This window comes from Populus trichocarpa, chromosome 8, assembly GCF_000002775.5.
Source record: "Populus trichocarpa isolate Nisqually-1 chromosome 8, P.trichocarpa_v4.1, whole genome shotgun sequence".
NCBI lineage: Eukaryota > Viridiplantae > Streptophyta > Magnoliopsida > Malpighiales > Salicaceae > Populus > Populus trichocarpa.
Window position 1 is genome coordinate 5093307 of NC_037292.2, and position 22197 is coordinate 5115503.

Consider the following 22197-nt stretch of genomic DNA (forward strand, 5'->3'; position numbering starts at 1 on the left):
TTGTTGTATTTTGAGTGATTTATGAAATTATATATATATATATATATATATATATATATATATATATTTTAATTTTACACACTTCAATTTTTTCAGTTTAATTTCTATTTTTTTATTGTTATTTTTTTTTTATAGAGGTGAAGTGAAATTTGATTTTATTGAGGTGTAGCAAAGTAATTGCGTATTTGTTCCTAAATGCCTATACCATTCGCCCTCTTGTTGGAAAAATATCAATGTCCAAGGCAAATTTCACAAGAATAAGATCTCATATATCCCAACTCCAAGCTCATTGATGAAAAACAGAGGGTTTCTGATCTCGCCTTGCAATATGTCCCAAGCAGGATGCACAAACACATATTCACATCAAATTCACCTCGATTGAGAATCATCCATTGCTTAAAAGAGAGAGAATCAACCATTTACAAATTCTCCTCTACCAGCCACCATGCAGAACCACCACCATCAAGCCACATTTGGAGCCCATAGTCGACAACGTTTTCAAAATCGAAAAATGACCCACATTCCGCCGACGGCCCTTCACGATCCTCTCATTTATCTTTCACGACGGTCTTTTGACAGCGGTGGCGTGGAAAGAGAGAGAACATTCTTTTTTACCTTCAACTTTAACTAGAGTTCAACCAATTGCATAAAACAAGAATCTAATTTTAATCAGCATCAAATTTTCATCGTCTCTTTTATTATTTTCAAAATCAAGGCTGCATATTAGGCCTGACAAGGTAGCAGGTAACGAGTGTCGTGTATCTGGAGCAACTTCGTGCATGGTTCAGCCTCAATTAATACACCATGACGTCTCCAACGGGGAGAGGTGGGCTGGCAGAGGATTCCAAATTGAAAACGAAGACAAGGATAGAGAGACATGATTCATCAAATTAGAAATAGAAGGATTCAATCTAATCACGTAGACTAAGCGCAGTGACTGCGCAATGCGAAAGTCTCCGTAGGTAGCTATTGACTTTTGGATATTGTTTTTTTTTATGTCAACCTCTAATCTCAAGGGTATCGTTCCTTAAAACCACTGGCCGGTTTCCTGATCTTCCAGCAGCGCTTCTCGTGCTACTGGGCCAGATATCTGCAGAGTCTCGACCATCCCCTACTGAAGAAAAAACGCAAAACGTGCGATCGGCCATCCCATCTCGCAGTCCCACGCTATCCAGTGCGAGAACGGACATGTGTAACTCTCGTTTCTTTTCTTTTGATGTTTGACATTTATATTATACATGCCCCGTACGTTTTATGGAATCAGCACTGATCACATCTTTTATTTAGCTTCAATAGTATAAAAAACATACGGGTGAAATTATATTTAAATTTTTTTATTTTTATATTGTTTTGATATTTTGATATTAATTTTTTTAAAAAATAAAAAAATATTATTTTAATATATTTCTAAAAAAAATATTTTGAACCGCAACTAATATCACATTTCCTAACCATTCTAAATGTCACTATTGCTAGCATTATTATTAAACTAGATTTAATGATCCCTAGATATAGCTAGCATTATTATTAAACTAGAATTAATGATTTTGATTTGGGTAATTAGTTGATTTTAAATCTAATATAAAATGAGTTTTATTTCAAATATATTTAAAGTTTGATTCAATAAAATTTGACTCGTATAACTCTCCACCAAGTTAACTCCTAGGATTTTTTTTTTTCTTATCTAAAATGATGCTATTGTTTCGAAATTCACCTAACAAATTCCCAGTCTTGAATTAAATAAAATCTTGGACCAAGTCTATAAATACACAGTGTGGTTTGTTATGCAGTGGAGAAACCAGAGGGATTGATTATAGCAGTTTGGCTGCGCCTTTCATATATATATATTCTCCATGCAATCGTTCTTCTTCAGAAACCTTTTTGCTTCTTCAAGCATCTGGCCAATAAACACCGGCAAGTTCATTGATTGATCTCTTTCAACTTTTTTCTTTCACACGGCATCGATTCTCCTTTGCCCCCAACAACAACCCACTCCGTGTCTTCCACGATCTCGCCCGTAAACTATCGCTTTTTTTGCTCTCTATATATATTCTCTCATCTCTGTCACTTTCTTGAACGAAGAAGACGATATGGGCGGGGTGTTTTCAGATGCCCAGTCTAAGCAAGGATGTTATGGCCGTGGAAGGAGCAGTCAACCAAAGGGTTCCAGATTCGAGAAAAAAGAATCTATCAAGCAGAAATATCGTTTCATCCCTGATAATTTTTCTTCCCTGGAACAGGCATGTATTATCCTCCTTGGTTAATTATTTTATTTCTTTTCGTTTAAAGCCCTGGGGATGTTTTTCTTTTGGAATGAATAACTGTATGAATAGACTATGAAAGGATTTTTTTTCCTTAGAAATTAAAGGAATAAGGATATTTCTTTTAGTGGTTTCTTTACAACAACTCAATAACTAATTTGTTTGGTTTGTTGTTGTGATTTCAGGGCATGTTTGCAAGTGTACATTTTATAGAGATTATTTTTCTAAATGTTTTTTATTTCAAAATATATTAAAATATTTTTTTAAATTTTTTTAAGTATGATATCAAAATGATAAAATATATTAAATTAATATTTTTTTATTTTATTTTAAAATACAGGATTGAATCACAATAACAAATATGCCTTTAGAGCATCTCGGAGGCAAAAAAAAATAAAAAAATCAATTTTAAAAAAAGTATTCTTTTTAACTTTTTTTTTCTAATGATAAAAGAGAAGTCAAAATGATTTTTTTTATTTAAAAAAAATACTATTCATGCATATTTCTTAAAAAAACAAAAACTAATAAAGTGGTATCAATCAAACAATAAATTAATTAAATACAACTATGTGAAAAAAATATAATTTCAAACCCCAAGACAAAGTGAAGCAATTCTTTCTTTTTTTTTCAATACAAAAAAGAACCATGTTTATACCATTTAAAATGCCATATTAATATTTATATTGTTTTGGAGATGCTCTTAGTCAATTTGCCTAATTTAAGGGATCTTCTTGTCAATTTGCGCACTCCTTTCCAAGATCAGGGGTCTTCGCTAATATAAAACAATATTTTATATTTTATATTTAAAAAAACAAAAACATGTTCATTTATTTTGTTTTATAAAAAATAAATATTACAATTATTTTTTATAAAAAATTAAAAACCATAATATATAAAAATCATCTTCATATTTTTTATTCCATACATGATATTCATCTTATTTTATTTAAATCTGAAATTATTATGAAAAAATAATATTATTAACTTAAAAAAATATTTATATTATGTTCATAATAATAAAAAAAATTAAAATACTAACTAAATATAAAAATATAAATAAAAAAATTAATCTTTTACATGGCTTGCTAAATAGTGTTTTTATATTAAAGAAAAAAATACTATTAATTTATAAAAAAAGCTTTAAAATACAGTTTTCATATTTAGTATAGATTTAAAAAATTTTAAAAGTAATTTTTTATAATGTTTTTCTACTTTCATGGACAAAAAAGATATTGTATTTAAGCAAAAATATAATCTTTTTTCTTACTAAAAGTTTTCAAAATTGAAATATTATTTCATTTTTTAACAGTTTTATTTCCATTTTTAAATTCAAATGCTTCTATTACGGAGCACCTTAGTAAAAGTATTAAAATTCTCCTATAGAAAAGGAGAAAAAAAAAGTATAAATAAGTTTGTTTAAAGTGATTATTGTAAAAAAATATTTTTTTTTATTTTAACTAATCTTTTTGTATTTTAAAATTATTTTGATATGTTGATATCAAAAATAAATTTTTAAAAATTAAAAAATATTATTTAAATATATTTTTAAATAAAAAATATTTTAAAAAATAAAAAATATTAAACATGCTTTGTAGTTTTGACATGATACTTTAACTTTTTATTTATTTCCCGATAAACAAAGTCAGGAACATTCTAGGAATAAGCTTATGGTAAATGGGTTCACGCAATAACTTCTCCTGCATCATGAGATCCTGAGCTGGATTTTTTTTATTGTTTAAAAATATAATGAATGTTTTTTAAAATATTTTTTAGAAGTTATTTATTTCTAATATTAATATATTAAAATAATAAAAAATTAATTTTAAGCTATTTTTTTTTAATAAATAATTTTTAAAACACGGATGGACAGTTGAAAAAAGAAAGAAATGAAAGTAAAAAAATGCGGTCTCGTGATCCATCATCCACGTGGGTCACGAGAGTTCTGATTGATCAAAGCAACGGTTGGAGTCCCAATTTGTGCTTTTGTCGTCTGTTCACGAAACGCAACAGCGAATGATTAATGGATGTCCATGATCTTGGTCAACAATGCCTCCTGTTTATTTACATACATTACTGTTTTTATCACTCTGCCTTGCACACTGGCTAGTGTGGAAATCATTTACCGGCAACACCACGTCTTTCCAAATTCCAATTACAGAAATTTGTCGCTTCATTCAGTGTAGGAATCACAATGGCTACTTAGTCGAGTTCTCGCAATCTACTAACATGCTTTTCCATTTTACAGGTTACAACTGCCCTGAGGGAAGCTGGCCTGGAATCATCAAATCTCATTGTTGGAATTGATTTCACTAAAAGCAATGAATGGACAGGTATGTGCAAGTGAAGTGATCATATTGCCCACGATTTTGCACTACAAACATTGTGTATTACTTTATCAGTTATTCAGGAATTTGGAATCGAGAGTTCCATGAAGTGGAATTAAGAGTGAAAAGATGAAAAACCGACCTTTAGAAACTTTAGGAATGGAACGGTTATAACATGGCTATTTAAAGCAGACGCTGTTGCTTGTGTTCCTTTGAACTGGTTTATGTCTTGATTCATCTCTCATGGATGCCACTGTGTTGATTTTCATTTTAAAGGCAAGGTCACGTTCAATAATCGTTGTCTTCATGTCATTGGAGACACACCTAATCCATATGAGAAAGCCATCTCTATTATTGGAAACACTATGGCTCCCTTTGATGAAGACAACTTGATTCCCTGTTTTGGCTTTGGTGATGGTAAGTCCCGTCCCTGGAACTTGAATTCTAACAATGTCGTTCCAGTTTTGCTCCTAATGGTTCAACTGTTGAATTGATTTTTTTCTATTTGTTCACATAGCCACCACTCATGATCAAGAGGTGTTTAGCTTTCACGGTGATCATTCACCTTGCCATGGTTTTGAGGAAGTATTGACATGCTACAAAAAGATTGTTCCAAACTTGCGACTTGCAGGTTTGTTCTTTGTTTATTTGAAGCTGGAATTTGGTTTTCTTAAGGAGAGTCATAGTTAAACATTACACCTATAAAGATTTTTGTCTTTTGTTTATTTCAAGACTCACATAAATCTTCACAGATGTATGTTATTGTTTCAAGGGCCAACTTCGTACGGACCAGTGATTGAGGCTGCCATAGACATTGTTCAAAAAAGTAAAGGCCAATATCATGTATTGATCATCATTGCAGATGGCCAGGTTTGAGTTCAAAGATCTCTCTGCGTGCTTGCATTTGTTTGTTTCTGTATGTTTGGATGCATTTATAATTTAAGTAATGTTCTCCTTTATTGTGAAGGTCACAAGAAGTGACAATTCAAGTGATAGAGAACTGAGTCCACAAGAAGAGCAAACAATCAAGGCAATTGTTGACGCAAGGTTGAGCCTTAAAGATATATGCATATTATTTAATCACATGCTTAGACTTGTTTGAATTTAGCGGGTTGGGTGCCAGCCTTTTCACGTTTATTGTTATGGTGGTTCTGAAAAAGCTTGTTAGCCATTGGATTTTAACAATGCCTGAAAATGGTGTTTATACTGAAATGTATACCCTTTTTTATTCTTTATGAAAAGCGATTACTATGCATTACTATATGTGACCTCATGATATTCTTAACCAGTTCATATCCACTGTCAATAATTCTTGTTGGAGTTGGTGATGGACCTTGGGAAGACATGAAGAGATTTGATGATAAAATCCCAGATCGTAAATTTGACAATTTTCAGGTATTCTGATAACAGTATTAATGTTTGGTTTGATGCAGTTTGATATTCTTCTTTAATCCAACATGCATTCTTGCACTTTATGTTATGAACATGTTTTCTTATTGTCTACAGTTCGTTAATTTCACTGAAATTATGGCAAAAAAGGCAACGCTCTCAGAGAAAGAAGCGGCTTTTGCTTTAACTGCCCTGATGGAGATTCCTTTCCAGTATAAAGCAGCCGTTGAGTTTGGTGTCATTGGGTAGGTTTTGTAAACTTCTTAGTTCACTGTTCCATTTTTTACCAGAACTGCATTGCCAGCATTCGAAAATGCTTTGAGAATTTAAAAACAAAGAAGTGCATTCTAGCAGTGAAGCTAGCTCTAAAACTGGTCAGCAATGATTAGTTTTGAATACGGGAAAGGATTAAAATGGCTGGTTTAAACAGATATATAAGGATTTCCATATTTCTATGTTTCCCGGCATTGTTATTGCATAGACCGCTTTGTTCTGCATGCCATCCATTTGGGTTTTACGTGTTTGCTCATTTATACTAATGGCTTTTGGAGAAAAGATGTTCCACGGGAAGAGCAAAGAAAATAGTACCACGCCCTCCTCCAGTGCCGTATTCAAGTCGTTCAGTACAATGTCGTGAACCAACCAATGTTTCTTCTCCAGTCTTGGATGAAAGAACCCAGGTTTGACAATAATTTTTTGTGTAATTTTGTCTTTCTTTCTGGAATGCTATTTCTCGTCAATAATTTATAGCTTTCTAAATAATTGTTTTTCTATCTTCCAATTTGAACACAGGCCTGCCCTATTTGCCTGACTGATGGAAAGGACTTGGCCTTTGGCTGTGGGCACATGGTGAGTTGCTCCCTAAACATTGCCTGCTTTGGTTTTCTTAACCCTTTTGCTATGATACTAATAAAAATGGTTGGTTGTAGACTTGTAGAGACTGTGGATCAATAGTATCTAACTGTCCCATATGCCGCCAGCCAATCACCAGCAGAATGAAGCTGTTTTCTTAACGACAGGATGAAGGAAAATTGTATTTTGAACCTTACATATGTGGCTCTCTTGCTCTCTTGTCTTGACTGTTTGTGTATGTTCCAGTGTGAAGTCAGACAGATTTCTGTTTCTTAAATTGATGTACAATGCTTGTTAGAACTTCTGTTTACCGATTAATTTAGAGTTTAAGACGTGCAATAATCTTGCTCAGCAATAATGATTAGCATATATTATGTCTGGATAAATTGTTAATTGAACTAGGTATATAGCGTCAATTAATATCATGGTTCGGCGTTATCTGGGAAGCGATTTGCCAGTCAAAAGCCACCACTGCACTGCTTTTAACCTCCTCAAGTCCAATCCTGGGGTTGGGATAGCGCCCGGTCATACTAACCAACCGCAAGTTCAAGGGGTCCCTGGGGCTTTGAAAAATCCAGCCTAAGTTATGAATGTGCCCAAATGCTTTTAGTCTAGGTCATATGAATTTGTGTTTCAATCTGCATCCTTGCCAGCATCAAACCAAAAAATTGACAGGAACAGGTAGAAGCAATGTGAGAAATCCATCAATGAGTTTACTTTTGTTCCGATGCAATTTACTGCACCCTGGCTGCTTGAATACAAGTTATCCGCCAATAAAAACTTAAAAATGATGTTCTCGTGCATGAAACATGTCACTTCCTTCCAAATCTCGTATGCGAGGCCCGAAATCAAGCCCAGGCACTAACACCATCATCCTCCATGAACTACCAAGAAACTGCTAATTGCAGAGAAGCATTTGGAGTGAGGAAGCAAATCCAAAGCAAATTAGAGACAATATGATATGAAATTCGTTGTCATTTCCAGCATGTATAAGAAAAACCTACTTACCCAGAAATATTCCAAATAAAACACAGGCCAAAAGTTTTTGCGTAGTAAGACAAAAAAACAATGCTTTCCATTTCTTGTCCAGCCATGACATTAACATACCAAATATAGAAAGTGCTCCATCAGCAAGAACCATCAACTAATCTACTTCTTTTGTTTGTTATCAAGTTTCTGCTCGTCAGCTTGGGTGTTATCCAGCTTGGGTATTGGCTGAATTCTCAAATGTGGGTTTCTTGTCAATGTCTCCCCTCTTAAAGCAGCTACATAGCGATCGTTTGTATCCTCTTTCCGCTGCAGCTCCCCAAGGTATTCTGCCAGTCTCTCCCGATTAACTTTACCCATCATCTGATCGAGAAATTCAAGCAAGAAAAATCTGTCAGCATGCATTTCCATTCGAAGATGGAAAATGCTTTCAACATTGACTGTAGAATTGAACGCCGTTAATTAACATAATACGAACTAGTTCAATACTGAAACCAGTTAAAATCAAGTCCGAACATACAAATTTATATCTGAAAAGAATAAGTCTAACATAGCTTAAATCAAAGAAAAAGTTTAAGATTGTTTAACCATGATCCAAGATTGCAGGGCAATAAACCTCTAGAACACAAGACAGATATTAAAGAGAACAAACCTACGCATATATGACAGTTACTATGCACTTATATTCCTGTGATTTCCCAAAGATGATCTGCGCTAAAGAATTTACCATAGAATATCAGAGAAGGAAACGGGATTTTTGTGCCCTTGGTTTCAACATTCATTTATTGTGAAATCCATTTGCCAAGATGAAAGGTTGGACATCTGTCAACTATTAGTTACCTCCCCAATCCAATGACTATTTTGCAACTTTATGCTAATTGGAGTAGGCAGGTACCCTGAGAAGCTTTACCCTTCCGTTCTTCTTGTTGTTGTCTGCCAAAAAAGGTTATCATGCTTTTCTTAATACCTAAAAACACACTCCTCGTCCTTCGGTATACGCATTTCCAGTGGATTCTCCTCTATTTTTCGTCACTAATATGCTTATAAATACTACTATCATGTGTCTGGGCATCAGAATCAAATTCCAGAAAAAAATAAAATTAAAAGAGTTCACCGATCACAAAAGGTAGGCAATTCCTAAAAATCTTTAGATCAAAGGAAAAAATACATGTGGCTTACACTAATATTAAAAAAAAAAAACGTACAAGGGAATCGGGACGGGCGTTCTGGCGGAGGCGAGCTTCAAGCTCAGGGTTGCGGGAGTTGGTGGTCTGCATCACGAAATACCCAATCACACCTGGAACGACACCGCATACTGTAGCGAATGCGAAGAAGAATGGCTTCGAGTCTCTTGTCTTCCTCACTATCCACCTCCATGCCTCGCTCTTCTCCCACAGGATCGACATCTTCCCTCAACGACCTGTACAGGGTGAAGCTAAGATTAACAATAACAGCCGATTCTATCTATCGCTGGCTGGCCCTTGCAGTTAGCCGCAAATATAGAGAGGCCCAAACATGAATGAAGCCTAATTTATTTTGGGCCAATGTTATCTTGAGACCTTTCTCGGAATTGTCGGGCACTGTGGAATGGCCATCAAATTTAGGGCCAAGATTGTGGAAGGTAAAAAGGCTTATGGGCTAACCCATGTGTTGAAAACTGCTTAAATAAAAGACATTGGTGGAAAATGATGAGAATAAAAGGTTTGGGATATTGTTCAAGAAAAGAAAAGGGAAATATATATATGAGACCGAAATTAATGAGCCAGTCTGCTCCATTGTTGACTTCCCGGTACGCATGTTGAATCCAAACATCCCATTCTCTAGATATATATTCTCTTGCCTTGGTGATTAAGGCAGAGTTTGCATCTGCTTTCACATGATCTTTTGAGATTAGTGCAGCAACCAATGCAGAATCCGTCTCTCCCATTGACCATGCCAGCTCTAGACCAGTGACTACTGCCCACAGTTCTGCTTTGAAAGAAGTGCGCAAGCCAGCGTTGATCGCAAAACCCTTAACTCAAGAGCCGAGGCTATCTCTAATCAGACCTCCTGCTCCTGCCACACCCGGATTACCTTCACGACACCCATCCACGTTTAACTTCATCCACTCTATTGGAGGACATTACTCCCAGCCCACCAGTTTAACTTCCTTAATTAGGTTTATATATGTGAACTACAATCCGCGAAGTCAATTGTCCTCTGTGAGTAACCAGCCAAGCTATGGATATGCTTTATATATGGTGTTCGCAGCTGTGGTGCTGCCTTCCCCTGATTACGTCGTTTCCAGATGTTCCATAAAGCACACCCAATTAATAACAATGCCCATGCATAACCATTCCTATCAATCCCACTGTCAGCTAGGTTATATATTAATCAACCACGGTATCAGACCTGAGTCAAAGAAACTCCTATTCACGTTCCCAAGCAAAGCTCTCCAAACCTCCTGGATTCGTCTACTCTTCTGGGTCTTGGGCTGGAAGTTGGATATCTAGCTAAAATCCAAGAATTAGCGGATATATATTTTGATCAGCTTCTAATTATTACCAGAGATTCTTACATTGACTAGACGTTAGATACACTAGCGAGAGTGCTTGCCATATATATTCCCTGTCAAAATACCTCCCTAGCTAATGCAAATGTCCCTTTTGAACCCCAGTCGTACGTGACGTGAGATTGATGGTTCAGGTTTGGCAAAGGGTCACGATGAAGAAAAGGATAGACGAGGCCACTATGATGTACACAAAAATTATAAATTACTGTCCAAATTAATGACATTTGTGCCCTGAGGAGCCACGGCAGCTATAAAGCCACGCCTCAAATGCATTACGTGAAACGGAAGAAGAATCTGAGCATTTTGTCTTTGTATGCACAAACTAATTAAAATGCATGGCAGCTAGATATCGCGCCGACGTTTTGGAATCTCTCTCTTTATTCTTTATGGATCGATATCTACCACTACCTCCACCGTTACAAATGATCAGTTCACCACCCAGGCATCGATCCTCTCTCTCTCTGCCCCTGTGTTTTCCTTTGCTTTATTTCACATAGCTAGATCCTGTGAAAGGTTGGTTTTAGAGTCCATTTAGCATAATAGCACTACTATCATTCTCGATAAAGGAAGAAAAGAACAAACAAAAGAAACATAACTCTAATAAAGAATGAATCGAACCCATGTGGTATATGGCAGGCTATGTAAGTAGTACGTACTGTATACGAGAATCAAAATGTGGGTACTACGTAGCTTGACGGATCAAGTTGCTTTTTTCTTTTCTCTTACATGTAGGAGCGTCTAGCTAGCTAGCTACCGTTTTGCAATCCTATTGGTGAAAAAGAAGAGTTCGGAATCTCTTTTATGCAGATCAAATGCTCCTCCTTCATGCATCATTCATTCACACAGTTGATAAGGGTTAATTTTCAAGTGAGGCGACCACATATATATTTACGTGTTTGTGATTGATGAATATTGTGGAGTACGGCTAGTAAAAATGGCAAAAGAATCTTTCGGCAAGAAACTCTCGAAGCCCTTATGGCTCGCACAATTTAATTCAAGTACTTATATTCACTTTTGAGGCGTAAAAACCATAAAGACCCATCCAAACAAATTAATGAAAGGAACTCGTAACAAAGGTGATAGTGACTTCCGTACGTTTGGATTGATAAAAATATATGTTTTCTATTCCACTCTGGTTGTTCTGGTCATTTAGCTAGCTAGTACGTATACATGCCGTGATGTTTTTACCAATCATGTTTCGTTTCTGTCATGATGGCCAAATTAAGAAGTAGATTTTAGCCTTGATAAAATCACTCAAACGCTGAGCCAAGAGTACATAAATATGCATGCAAAACCCTTGCTGATCAATATATTTTGATCATTCTTCTCTCCATCAATGGGGGAGAGCTAGTAATGATTAGAACCATATCATGAGAGAAAAAGGCGAGGGCCTGAGAGAGACAGCAGTCAAGGATCTGAGGCTTGTAATCATTAAAGTTGCTAGGATGTCTTTACTCGCATGAAAATGATATTTTAAGGAAAGGAAACCAAAGGGGAGGGAGGGGGGTAGATAACAGTAAAGGAAAAGTAGCTTGGATGGCCGGAGAAGAAAGAGAAAGGGAAAAATAACAAAAAGAAAAAGCGAGTGGGGGCTGTGACGGAGTGTCAGGTAGATTTGTCCAGACGATGATTATAGGCCCCCTTCAAGTCATCAACTGTTGAACGATAAAAGTGTTCCTTTCTATCTGGGAATAAAAGAATGCCAGAAAACTTTCACATGGACCCATCGCATTGCCCATCAACCTCCTAGATTGTTTACGTTAAATTGAAGGCACGCACACATATTTTGGACCCATAAAAGTAAATAAAAAAAGCACGCCGATTGAGTCGTGTTTGCTCCACCCTGAAGATCCAAACCATCCATTGTTATTAACCATGGCGCTTAAAGGAAAGCACGATTAATCATTTAATTATGTTTTATTTTTTACTATCTGTGTGAATTCACTCTTTATATAACGCCTATTTGCAATCAGATCCTCCACACGATTGGTTTTAATAACATAACGGTTCATTATATGTATATTAATTTATAGAATATTCATTACTTCTCGAGACAGGCCACTAAAGATTGTACGTAATCATTCACTCACTCCATTAAAATGTTGAAAATTAGAAATTCAAATGTAGGATTACAATGTTTAGGGTTTCATGGCACCTTATCCCTGTTAAATAGTGGTTGGGAACGTAATTGAAACTATTTAAAAAAAAATTAAAAATTATTCTTTATTTTTTTGTTTAAACTTATTTATTTTATATTTTTAGATCGTTTTGATGTGCTGCTATTAAAAATAAATTTAAAAAAATAAAAAATATTATTTTAATATATTTTTAAACAAAAAATATTTTAAATCGTAATCCCTACCATATTCTTAAACATCGTAAAACTTATTTTATACTAAATGTAATGTCATGTCACGATGATTTGCGGGCATAAGGTGAAACCACACCATAAATAGAGCATCTATATATATATATATTTTGTGTTGATGGTTGGGTTTTTTTTTATTTAGAGAAGTCGCACGGCTGAATCTCTCATGATTTCTAGCTATACCTCTCAGGAGATTGAGAATTAACACTGGAGAAATCATTTTCCAATTAATAAAAGTGAAAGAAATCAACAGCCGAGGAATTAAACTCACAGAAAACTACACCATCTCACTGCAGCAGAGAACATGCGTTGTTAATCACGTTGCTTTCTGTAAATGGCACATGATCATCATCCAATTCATGATCCAGATCCTCCAATCTCTGTGCCACAAGCTGATTGCTCGGCCTTTCTTTTATCCAGCTAAGTCACCCCCGCATGATAATATGCTAAGAGTAGAAGGGCGGGAGATTACAAAATACACCCGCTAGTATTAACATACTATACCGATCATTTGTTATACACATAATACAGCAATACTCCTATATTATTTACCATGTTATATCACAATTTTTTTTTTATTACCCGGGGTATCCGGGCCAGCTTACGCGCACCACGACTAATCCCCGAACCCATTGAACACCCTGCAAGCCCAGTAGGCAAGTAAGACAACGCGAGGGTGACAGACGTGCACATAAAAAGTCAAACCTGAGTGTAGAGGCAAGAAATTCCCTGCCAGGACCGCTAGGCCACAACCTCGAGTGCATAATTTTATTATTATACGTAAGTGGTGATTAAGAACTGTTTATTTTTTACATTTTAAAAATAATTTTGAAAAAATTTAAAAGTTTTTAATTGTTTTTCTTCAAATTAAATTTTTATAGTGTTTTTATATTATTTTAATATGTTAATATCAAAAATAATTTTTTTTTTTTTAAAAAATATTATTTTAATAAATATTTTAAAAAATAATTTTAAAATACAAAAGTCTCTGGAATAAGAAGGGGAGACCTGGTATTGCGTGTTAATGGGTGTGGGCGGTATAGTTGGCCCACACAGCCTTTCGAGGGATCCTTTTGATTTTTGTTAGTTTGTGGGCACACAAAAGCAGGGAAGCTTCTTATCCTCCCCTGCTGGTTTTCATACAAAATCTTACACTTGGAATCTTCAAAAGCCGAAGGACTTGTTGTATCGTAGCATCTCCAAAATCCCAATTTTATTAATCAATGCAAATACCAAATCTAGACAATCTCTCACACAATAGCATTCCTCCTCCATGGGAGTTTGTTTTTGTTCTTTAATTTATTTTTAAAATGTTTTTTTTTTGGAATTAATGTTTTTTAAATGTTTTTTTTATGATTTTAAAATACTAATGTTAATAATAAAAAATAAATTAAATATGTTTTTAATTAAAAAACACTCTTGAAAGCACTTACATCATCAATCACATATTAAAATAAAGTGAAAGATATTCAAGATAAGTGTATGAAGGAAGGGACAAAAAATAATTAAATATGTTTTTGGTTTCTTGAGTGAATGGCAACAGCGTAATACATGGAGAGGTTGAAGGGCTAGTTAATGTGAACAACAGAACAGTGGCCTATATAGTTCAGTGTCGTCCAGGCCGGCTTTGCAGCATGTTGCGCTCCATCTAGCTAGTTCTCAATTGGGCCACTATCCCCTCTCCCTCTATCCAATCCTCCTGCACGTTATCTCTTCATCTCAGCGATGGCACCCATGAGCCTCCCTCCTGGATTTAGGTTCCATCCAACCGATGAAGAGCTTGTTGCGTACTATCTTGATCGGAAAATCAACGGCCACACAATTGAGCTTGAAATTATCCCAGAGGTTGATCTCTATAAATGCGAGCCGTGGGACTTGCCAGGTACATATATCTAATTAATTTCCATTCATCAGTAATATACCGATGTTCTTATATATGCTCTTGATATTCTTTCCGACTCTCTTTTACTATTTTTGGTGTGGGTGGAATGTGATAATTCGCTTAACAGACAAGTCATTTTTACCGAGCAAAGATATGGAGTGGTATTTTTATAGCCCCAGGGATAAGAAGTACCCTAATGGGTCAAGAACTAACAGGGCAACAAGGGCTGGTTACTGGAAAGCCACAGGGAAAGATAGACCAGTGCAGTCTCAGAAGCGGCCAGCTGGCATGAAGAAGACATTGGTGTACTATAGAGGTAGAGCTCCTCATGGAATCAGAACCAACTGGGTAATGCATGAGTATCGCTTGATCGACTCATTTTGTGGCAATGCATCATCAATTTTAAAGGTATTGTACTCTCACTACCGGCTCAGTGTACAATTTTTATTTGATCGTGAATCTGTAGTAGTTTAATCAAGCAGGGGCACACATATAGCCTATTGCATAGTTTCAAAATTATATAGAAGTGAGTGAATTAAGATCATTGATTCACCATGATGAAGTTCGATCTGCCCCATTTCGTGGTTCAGTGGCATTCATATTTTTTGACTAGTATTAAGAGACTATTAGAGTATTAGGGTTTACAAAATGTCACCTAGAATGTGTTTGATTGCCAGTTCTGCGTAGAAGACATACGCTGATGAAATTTGCAATAGGAACACGCGCATGTAAGATAGCAATTGGCCTCACAAGGAAACGCTGGTAACAATGACAGGATTAAACTGAGAGGTTTTTCGGGGTATGTTTTGTTTGTATATCTTGTAGATGCAAGGAGTTGATCGGTACTTGTCCATGCAATGAGATTCATTGATATTGATTTTAGTAATTCATGTAGCGTCTATCACTTCAAATTAAACGATATAGGAACACGTTCAGATGCATTATGCAGGGAGACGTGACAGTTCAAAGCCAGGACTTTATGCAGTCAAGTGAGGAAAACCGTCATTGATTATACTTCTTTATGATATATAGAAGCAACGCATATGTCGATCAGATCTTATCGAATTTAACCATTGCACTTGATTTTATACACCATTATCTTTTTTAGATCTTCCCTTCCCTTACACTACTAAATGTTCTGTCTCTTTAATAAAGAATACCTTATCATCAACATGATGATGAAAGAGTCTTTGTTTCAAAACTTTAGGTGCACTTGCACTATCCCTGTTTTGTTTCTTGTTTCTTTTTTTGCTCTTTGTGATCTTGCTTTTTTAGATCTTTGTACACCTCTTTAACAAATTTGATTACTTTTTTCACCGCAGGATTCCTATGCATTATGCCGTGTTTTCAGGAAAACAGTACAAACTCCCAAAACAAAAGAAGAGAAAAATGTTGGTGATGAAGAGAGGGATATTGCAGCGTGGGTCTCAGAAGAACAATTATTGGGGGATAACAAATGCCGTATTGAAATTTCTAAAGGGAGAGAAGCTGAAGGTGAAAATTTCAACAATGACTATTGTAAATTCCCATCTGAAACATCTTCCTCAGATGTCACCCAAGGGACTCCAATTGAAACTGCAACGGCCGATGATTTGCTAGCTCCAATTGCCTCGGATGAAGCCAATAGCTCAGCTAACATTTACTCAGTGGGCGTGGATTTCTCGTCGAATCTAATTCAGGTACATTAACAAATTTCTTTCATAAATGAATTTAATTTCTTTATGTTGATAGACTTTCTATGGTTTCATTTCCTTAGAACTAGTAGATGTCGGTGCAATAATTAGTAATTTGATAATTATTGCATATAGATGCATAAAAAGATAATAGAAAAACATTAGTTCACTGCTGGTATGGGCCATACCAATAATTAACTCATCTTTTCTGATCATGATATGATTATCTCTTTTGCCAATACTGCATTTCCTGCAATGTTCTGCTTTTATTAAAGCTTCATGCTCACACCATGGAAAATAGCATGTGGTTGTGTCTCGCACACGATGAAAGTACAATCCTCGGGCCGCTATGTGTTGGAAATGGCCCACAAAACAAGCCCTTTGAGTTTTTTCTTTCTTTTGATCCGAAGTTAAAGCAGCAAAAGTTGGAAGCAATGAACTCCATATCTTTTCCTAAAGCTTCCTTCTGAAAATCCCTCAAACACTGACTCCAATTGGCTTTTTCACCATCTTCAACATCTTCTTTTGACTGACTCAAACATAATTCAAAGTTCGAACATCTTTCTTCCTGATTTTTCTCTCTGAGTCTACTATATATATATATATATATGAAACCTCAAACATCGCTATTTCCGATGCATATGTTTCCCCACTAGAGTTAATTTTCTAATTCAAAAGATGTTGCTAGGTTGACTGTTCTATTCAACAACAATGCTCGAAAGGATTGGATTTTCCTACTTCCCGCCGAATTCCTTTTTTTCGTTTCCAGCGATGTTATTAATCACACAACATACTGTGGATGCAGGATATGCAGATGCCAGTCTACTCAAGCTTGCTCTATCAATTCCCGTACCCTTCTTTAGAACTAGAAGACTTCCCACAGATTAACATCGCCGAGTGTGTGAAGCCATCCAAGCCTGAAATTAGCGACGAATACATGATGTACAAGGATTGCATGGACGGAACATTAGAACAACTATGTTCCTCTCAAGACAACTCCAATACTGTACTCCCCCATGCAAGACTAATTTAGGGCCACTAACTAAGATGACCGCACAAAGTAACACTTATTTGATATGTTACTTACAGTTGTTGTATTACCACCGAAATTCATATTACAGGCGTAGGATATATTGTGATGGGCTACATAACATGAAACAAAAATATATGAAAAGAAAAGTGAGGATTATTTTGCGTTATGATAAGGTTACGCACATCATTCATTATACAATGACAGGTCAAAGCACGCCATCATTTGCTTTTCTGTTATTTTCTTCCCGTTTAATGTTTTATACGATTGTTCATACTTCTCGGTCAGTTTGAAAATAAATCGGATGAACATTTGGTGATGGTGTGCCATCGAGAAATTCGTGATCGGATTTCTTTGTGGAAATAAATCAATCGTTTCTGCCAAGGTACGTAAATGAACAAAATAATCTCTCTGTTATATATATATATATATATATATATATATATATATATATATATATATATATATTTAGTTTGATTGATATGATCTCGAATGATTAAACTAGCGTGCGTGCTTGTAATTCCATTAGCACGCATGATTTCTTTTAAGATAAATCCGAGCATAAAAAAAAGGCGGGAATAAAAACTCTTCAATGTGAGGCAAATGCAACAATTAGTACAATTTTAGAAGACATGTGCGGTGGTGACAAATGGGTAATAAAACAATTATCCGTTATTTACAGGTGCTCATTTTCATCTTGAATGAATATCAAAAGTTTTAATAAAATTTTTATGTTTGAATTTTATTTTTAGGGTTAAGAATTGAATTATAAGTGAAATTTAATCTATAAAAATACTATAAAAATAAATCAGAGATCAATTCCTCTGATTTACAATTTCAAAGTAGGGAAATTTAATATTAAAATTAAATTTCTTAAAATACTCATTTAAATTGAATTTTATCTTTTTAAATATCTAGATTCAATTTATTTACCAATTAAATTTAAGCAGTAAAAAACTACTTCAAACAACCTAAAAGTTTAACCCTGTTTAATTGAAATGAATATTTAACATACATGCAGGGGTTCAATTGTTAGAAATTCCGAAACAAGGACTGAAAACTAAAAAAGAATATGAATTGAAAAACTTCCAATTGAGAGCGTAGCTGTAAGAAAAATAAAATACAATCACCACCTTAAATCTGTCGAAAGGTTTTAGCTGCATTTTCCAAATGAGTTGCCTATCCAAACCCACCTAAACCTTGTAAATTTGGATATCAACGACATACATATGACCCCACACACGAGAGAGAGAGAGAGAGAGAGAGAGAGAGAGAGAGAGAGAGAGAGAGTGCCCAATGAAGACCAAAGCAACGCATCTCAAGCTCTCGCTTTCAGAGAAGATGTGCGAGAAGTTCATACTTGGAAGGTTTCTTGCTTGTCTGATAAGAGAGAGAGAGAGAGAGAGTTTTATCGTATACAAAATGTTTCGAGATTATCACATGACAGCAGGAAGAAAAGTAAGAGGTCCCTGATTCGGATTCTCGCTCTATAAAAGTAACATCAAGAAAATGTACATAAGCAGATGAAGAGCCGAATGGACGGGCTTCTCCAGGTCAGTAGAGCAAAACTTTTGCATCGACGGGCACAGAGGCTGCAAGTAGAGTCTCATGACCATGCCGACAGCTCCAATCTTCAACCACCGGGAAGCAGAGACGAGAGTTTTATGGGCTGGATCATATAAACGGAAAAATGGGCCTGCCGACAGTAGTAATTTTGTGGGCCCGGTTGGTAACTGGTGCAATAATTATCCTGCACGGCCTGGATGGTTTGAATCCATAAATTAGGGTGGTCGCCAGGGGAGTGGGCAGAAGCAAATTAATTAGCAGTCCAGCGAATAGACTTCAAACAATTATTTTTTTTTACGAAAATAAAGTCTAAAAAGGCACCTAATGATTATGAGATGGTTTAAAATTGCATTTTGAATGGTGATTTTAAAAAACTATTATAGGTTATTTAAAATTATTTTTTTATATTTTTAGATTGTTTTAATATATTAACATTAAAAATAATAAAAATATTATTCTGATGTATTTTTAAATAAATAATATTTTAAAAACCATTTTTTAAAAAAATGCTGATTTTCTAAGGGATTCAAGTTCATCGTTCAATTTCCTTTTTCTTGACAATATATACCATGCGAGTTTTTTTACAGTGAAGAAAAGCATTATACTTTACATCGGCAAAATAAATATGGGAATAATATTGCTCAAACTATCCCTTTTCATTAAATTTAACCACAATAAAAATTATATTTACTGGATGTCTTATAGCCATATTTACATTGATGATAATGTAACTTTTTGTAAAAAACAATTATGAATTAAATAGAAGTTGAGCTCGTATAAAATAAGAGGTCTATTAATAATTTAACATAGTAAATTAAGGGGTCAATTCAAATAAAAAAATTAAAAAATATACATCCAAATGATGGATAATTCAGAAAGTATTTGTACATGTTTTTTTGTAAATAAAAAACATAATCTGGGAGATGTTCAACAGGTCTTTCCCGAATTCATTAAAAATTATTGTTATTCTCTAGCTAACACCAACACAAGAAATGTTAGACTTAGCAGCAAAAATTTGCAGCACATTTAATTTTTTTGGCCATAGGCCAAAACTATGCATTTGCCATAAAATTGAGTTCATACGTAAAGATATATGTAAACACTTTTATGGCAATCTTTTATATAGCATCGATATAAAAGATTGCCATAAAAGTTTTTACATATATCTTTACGTATGAACTCAATTTCAATGTGCAAAATTTAATAGGGCCGGCCAGAAGATTATATATAAAAAATAAAATAAAATAGGCATCTAATTTCAAAGCAATATGGAATTGAAGTTTTCTAACAACAGCAAAACTCACGGAACGGTGCAGGAAAACATGGGTTGGGAGAAATTAATCAAGAAAATTAATCAGTTTTCTAACATTGCAGGCCTCAGCATCCAATGGGTACTTTCAAATTTAAACAATTAATGGTCTTAATTGATATCACTAATATTATTTCACGCTCAAAATAAGTTGGTAGCGACAAATTGAAGCATTTTTTTCCTTCAAATATATATTTTGGGATGCCGAAACTGGGCAAAACCTACCGGCAATGTAGCACTAGTTACATACACGCACGTGGAGGCCTAAAAGTTCCATGCAAGATCATCCATGGAGCTAAGATCACGACACATTGAACCAGGCAATAATATTGTGGAGTCGACAAACTCAAGATCGTAACTAGTAGTGTCAAATGAAGCATCCATATTGTCGTGAACACCTTTAGTATTATCCATGATTTGGGCGTCACAAATCTTGTTTGGCTGGTTTTCTTGATCCTGTGATTGCATAACTTCGAATACTTTTGCTGCATCAAAGGGCTCGCCAATGATATTAGTTCTCCAAAAGCAATTCTCATCCAAGAGACCGAACCCAGTTGGGTTCACTGAAGACGAAGATGAAGAGGAAATGAGTGTGTTCTCAATGGATGATAAACAAGGAAAAATGGAAGAATCCTGGGAATTTTGAGTATTTTCATTCCAAATGACACTAGGGGTTTGATAACTAGAGGTGGGCAAGGGCAAGCTGGTTGTGGTCTGTAGCAATGGTGGTTGAGTACTGCAATTAGAAGGATAAGGGGAAGGTAGTGTTAGAATAGGAGGGTTTATCTCCATGGAATAATCTTTCATCTTTGAATCCAGGGTGATAATTGAAAAGGGTTGTTGGTTAGATTGTGATATATTGCATGCAACCTTATTAGCTGCTCTCTGATGAGAAGGGATCAAGTTGTGAGTTTTTGGGTCCAAGCCTTGTGCCATGAGTTTTTTCTTTATGCATGAGTTCCAGAAATTCTTCACCTCATTGTCTGTCCTTCCTGGAAGATGTTTTGCTATCTGAGCCCATCTGTTGCAAGTATATATATGAATTAAGTACTTGTAGTGAAATTACAGTGAAAGTGATAAGCTAAGTAATTCTACTCTATTCATGTCATCTAGTGATCTATTGTCCCCATGGTTAAGTAGAAACAGTGTTTTGGTTTTGTTTTGTTTTCGAATTTTCTATACACAGTTTTATTGAGACTCGAACGATCCTCACCTGTTGCCTAAAATTCTATGGACATCTATGATGATCTGCTCTTCTTCCGCAGAAAAGGAACCCCTCTTGAGCTCCGGTCTCAAGTAGTTTATCCATCTCAAACGGCAACTCTTACCGCACCTTTTTAAACCTGCAAGTACAAAGCAATAGCGCATATCAAAAATAGATCAGATAGCTTGATTTTTATTTCAAATGCATGCAAAAAAGGGTATCAACACACACACCAGCAAATTTAGGGACAGAACTCCAGCTTCCATGACCGTGGCTGGTGATATATTTGACAAGCTTCTCATCTTCTTCAGGAGACCACAACCCTCTCTTAACTTTCTGTTTGTTGCAGCACCTGTGACCCATCTCAATCCTCCACTCCCAGCTTCTTCTGTCGATCCACTATACTTCCTGCAGCCTAGGTAGCTCAGCATAAAACATTGAGGAATTAATTAATTTCACTCCCTCACCTGGAAAGTCTCAATTTATATCCCTGTCTGGATACTGGCTAGTATATACAAGAGCACTGGACTTGTTTACTTAGGCACGATAATGGTGATGGGAAAGAAAACACGGTGACTGACAAGTGCTTGATTTTCCAAGAAATACAGGCCAGGTGTCAAATCATGCAACGAGATATAGTAATTTGAGAGCAGGCGAGATTTACTGGCTTGATTGGGAGATTGATCAAGTGGCGCATATGTTTGTGTTGTGTTTTCGATTTGCTCATAGTTATACTATTTTGTTAATATATAATATTGATTTGCATTGCTAAAATCCCAGCTCTAACCACGCAGGTCCCAC

The 22197-nt window shown here is 35.3% G+C and overlaps 4 protein-coding genes across 4 annotated transcripts; 2 read left to right on the top strand and 2 right to left on the bottom strand.

Annotated features, from left to right (window-relative positions):
- Positions 1-1789: 1789 nt before the first annotated feature.
- On the top strand, positions 1790-7184 carry LOC7460664 (E3 ubiquitin-protein ligase RGLG4). Its single transcript, XM_052455496.1, has 11 exons — positions 1790-2240; positions 4507-4591; positions 4862-5002; positions 5103-5216; positions 5358-5455; positions 5553-5632; positions 5875-5980; positions 6092-6219; positions 6531-6654; positions 6767-6823; positions 6904-7184. The coding sequence occupies exons 1-11, from the start codon at positions 2091-2093 to the stop codon at positions 6985-6987; spliced, it is 1167 nt and encodes a 388-aa protein (XP_052311456.1). The 5' UTR covers positions 1790-2090; the 3' UTR covers positions 6988-7184.
- A 599-nt stretch (positions 7185-7783) lies between these two features.
- On the bottom strand, positions 7784-9288 carry LOC7460665 (uncharacterized). Its single transcript, XM_002312189.4, has 2 exons — positions 9019-9288; positions 7784-8176 (listed from the first exon to the last, which is right to left on the bottom strand). The coding sequence occupies exons 1-2, from the start codon at positions 9217-9219 to the stop codon at positions 7976-7978; spliced, it is 402 nt and encodes a 133-aa protein (XP_002312225.1). The 5' UTR covers positions 9220-9288; the 3' UTR covers positions 7784-7975.
- A 5062-nt stretch (positions 9289-14350) lies between these two features.
- Positions 14351-17579, top strand: LOC7462141 (NAC domain-containing protein 54). The gene is made up of 4 exons (XM_002311245.3): positions 14351-14614; positions 14742-15022; positions 15937-16293; positions 17093-17579. The coding sequence occupies exons 1-4, from the start codon at positions 14458-14460 to the stop codon at positions 17318-17320; spliced, it is 1023 nt and encodes a 340-aa protein (XP_002311281.1). The 5' UTR covers positions 14351-14457; the 3' UTR covers positions 17321-17579.
- Positions 17580-20298: 2719 nt separating this feature from the next.
- LOC7460666 (transcription factor MYB86) lies at positions 20299-22197 on the bottom strand. The gene is made up of 3 exons (XM_024606793.2): positions 21630-22197; positions 21406-21535; positions 20299-21213 (listed from the first exon to the last, which is right to left on the bottom strand). Exons 1-3 carry the CDS (start codon positions 21757-21759, stop codon positions 20457-20459), a joined length of 1017 nt encoding a protein of 338 aa, XP_024462561.1. The 5' UTR covers positions 21760-22197; the 3' UTR covers positions 20299-20456.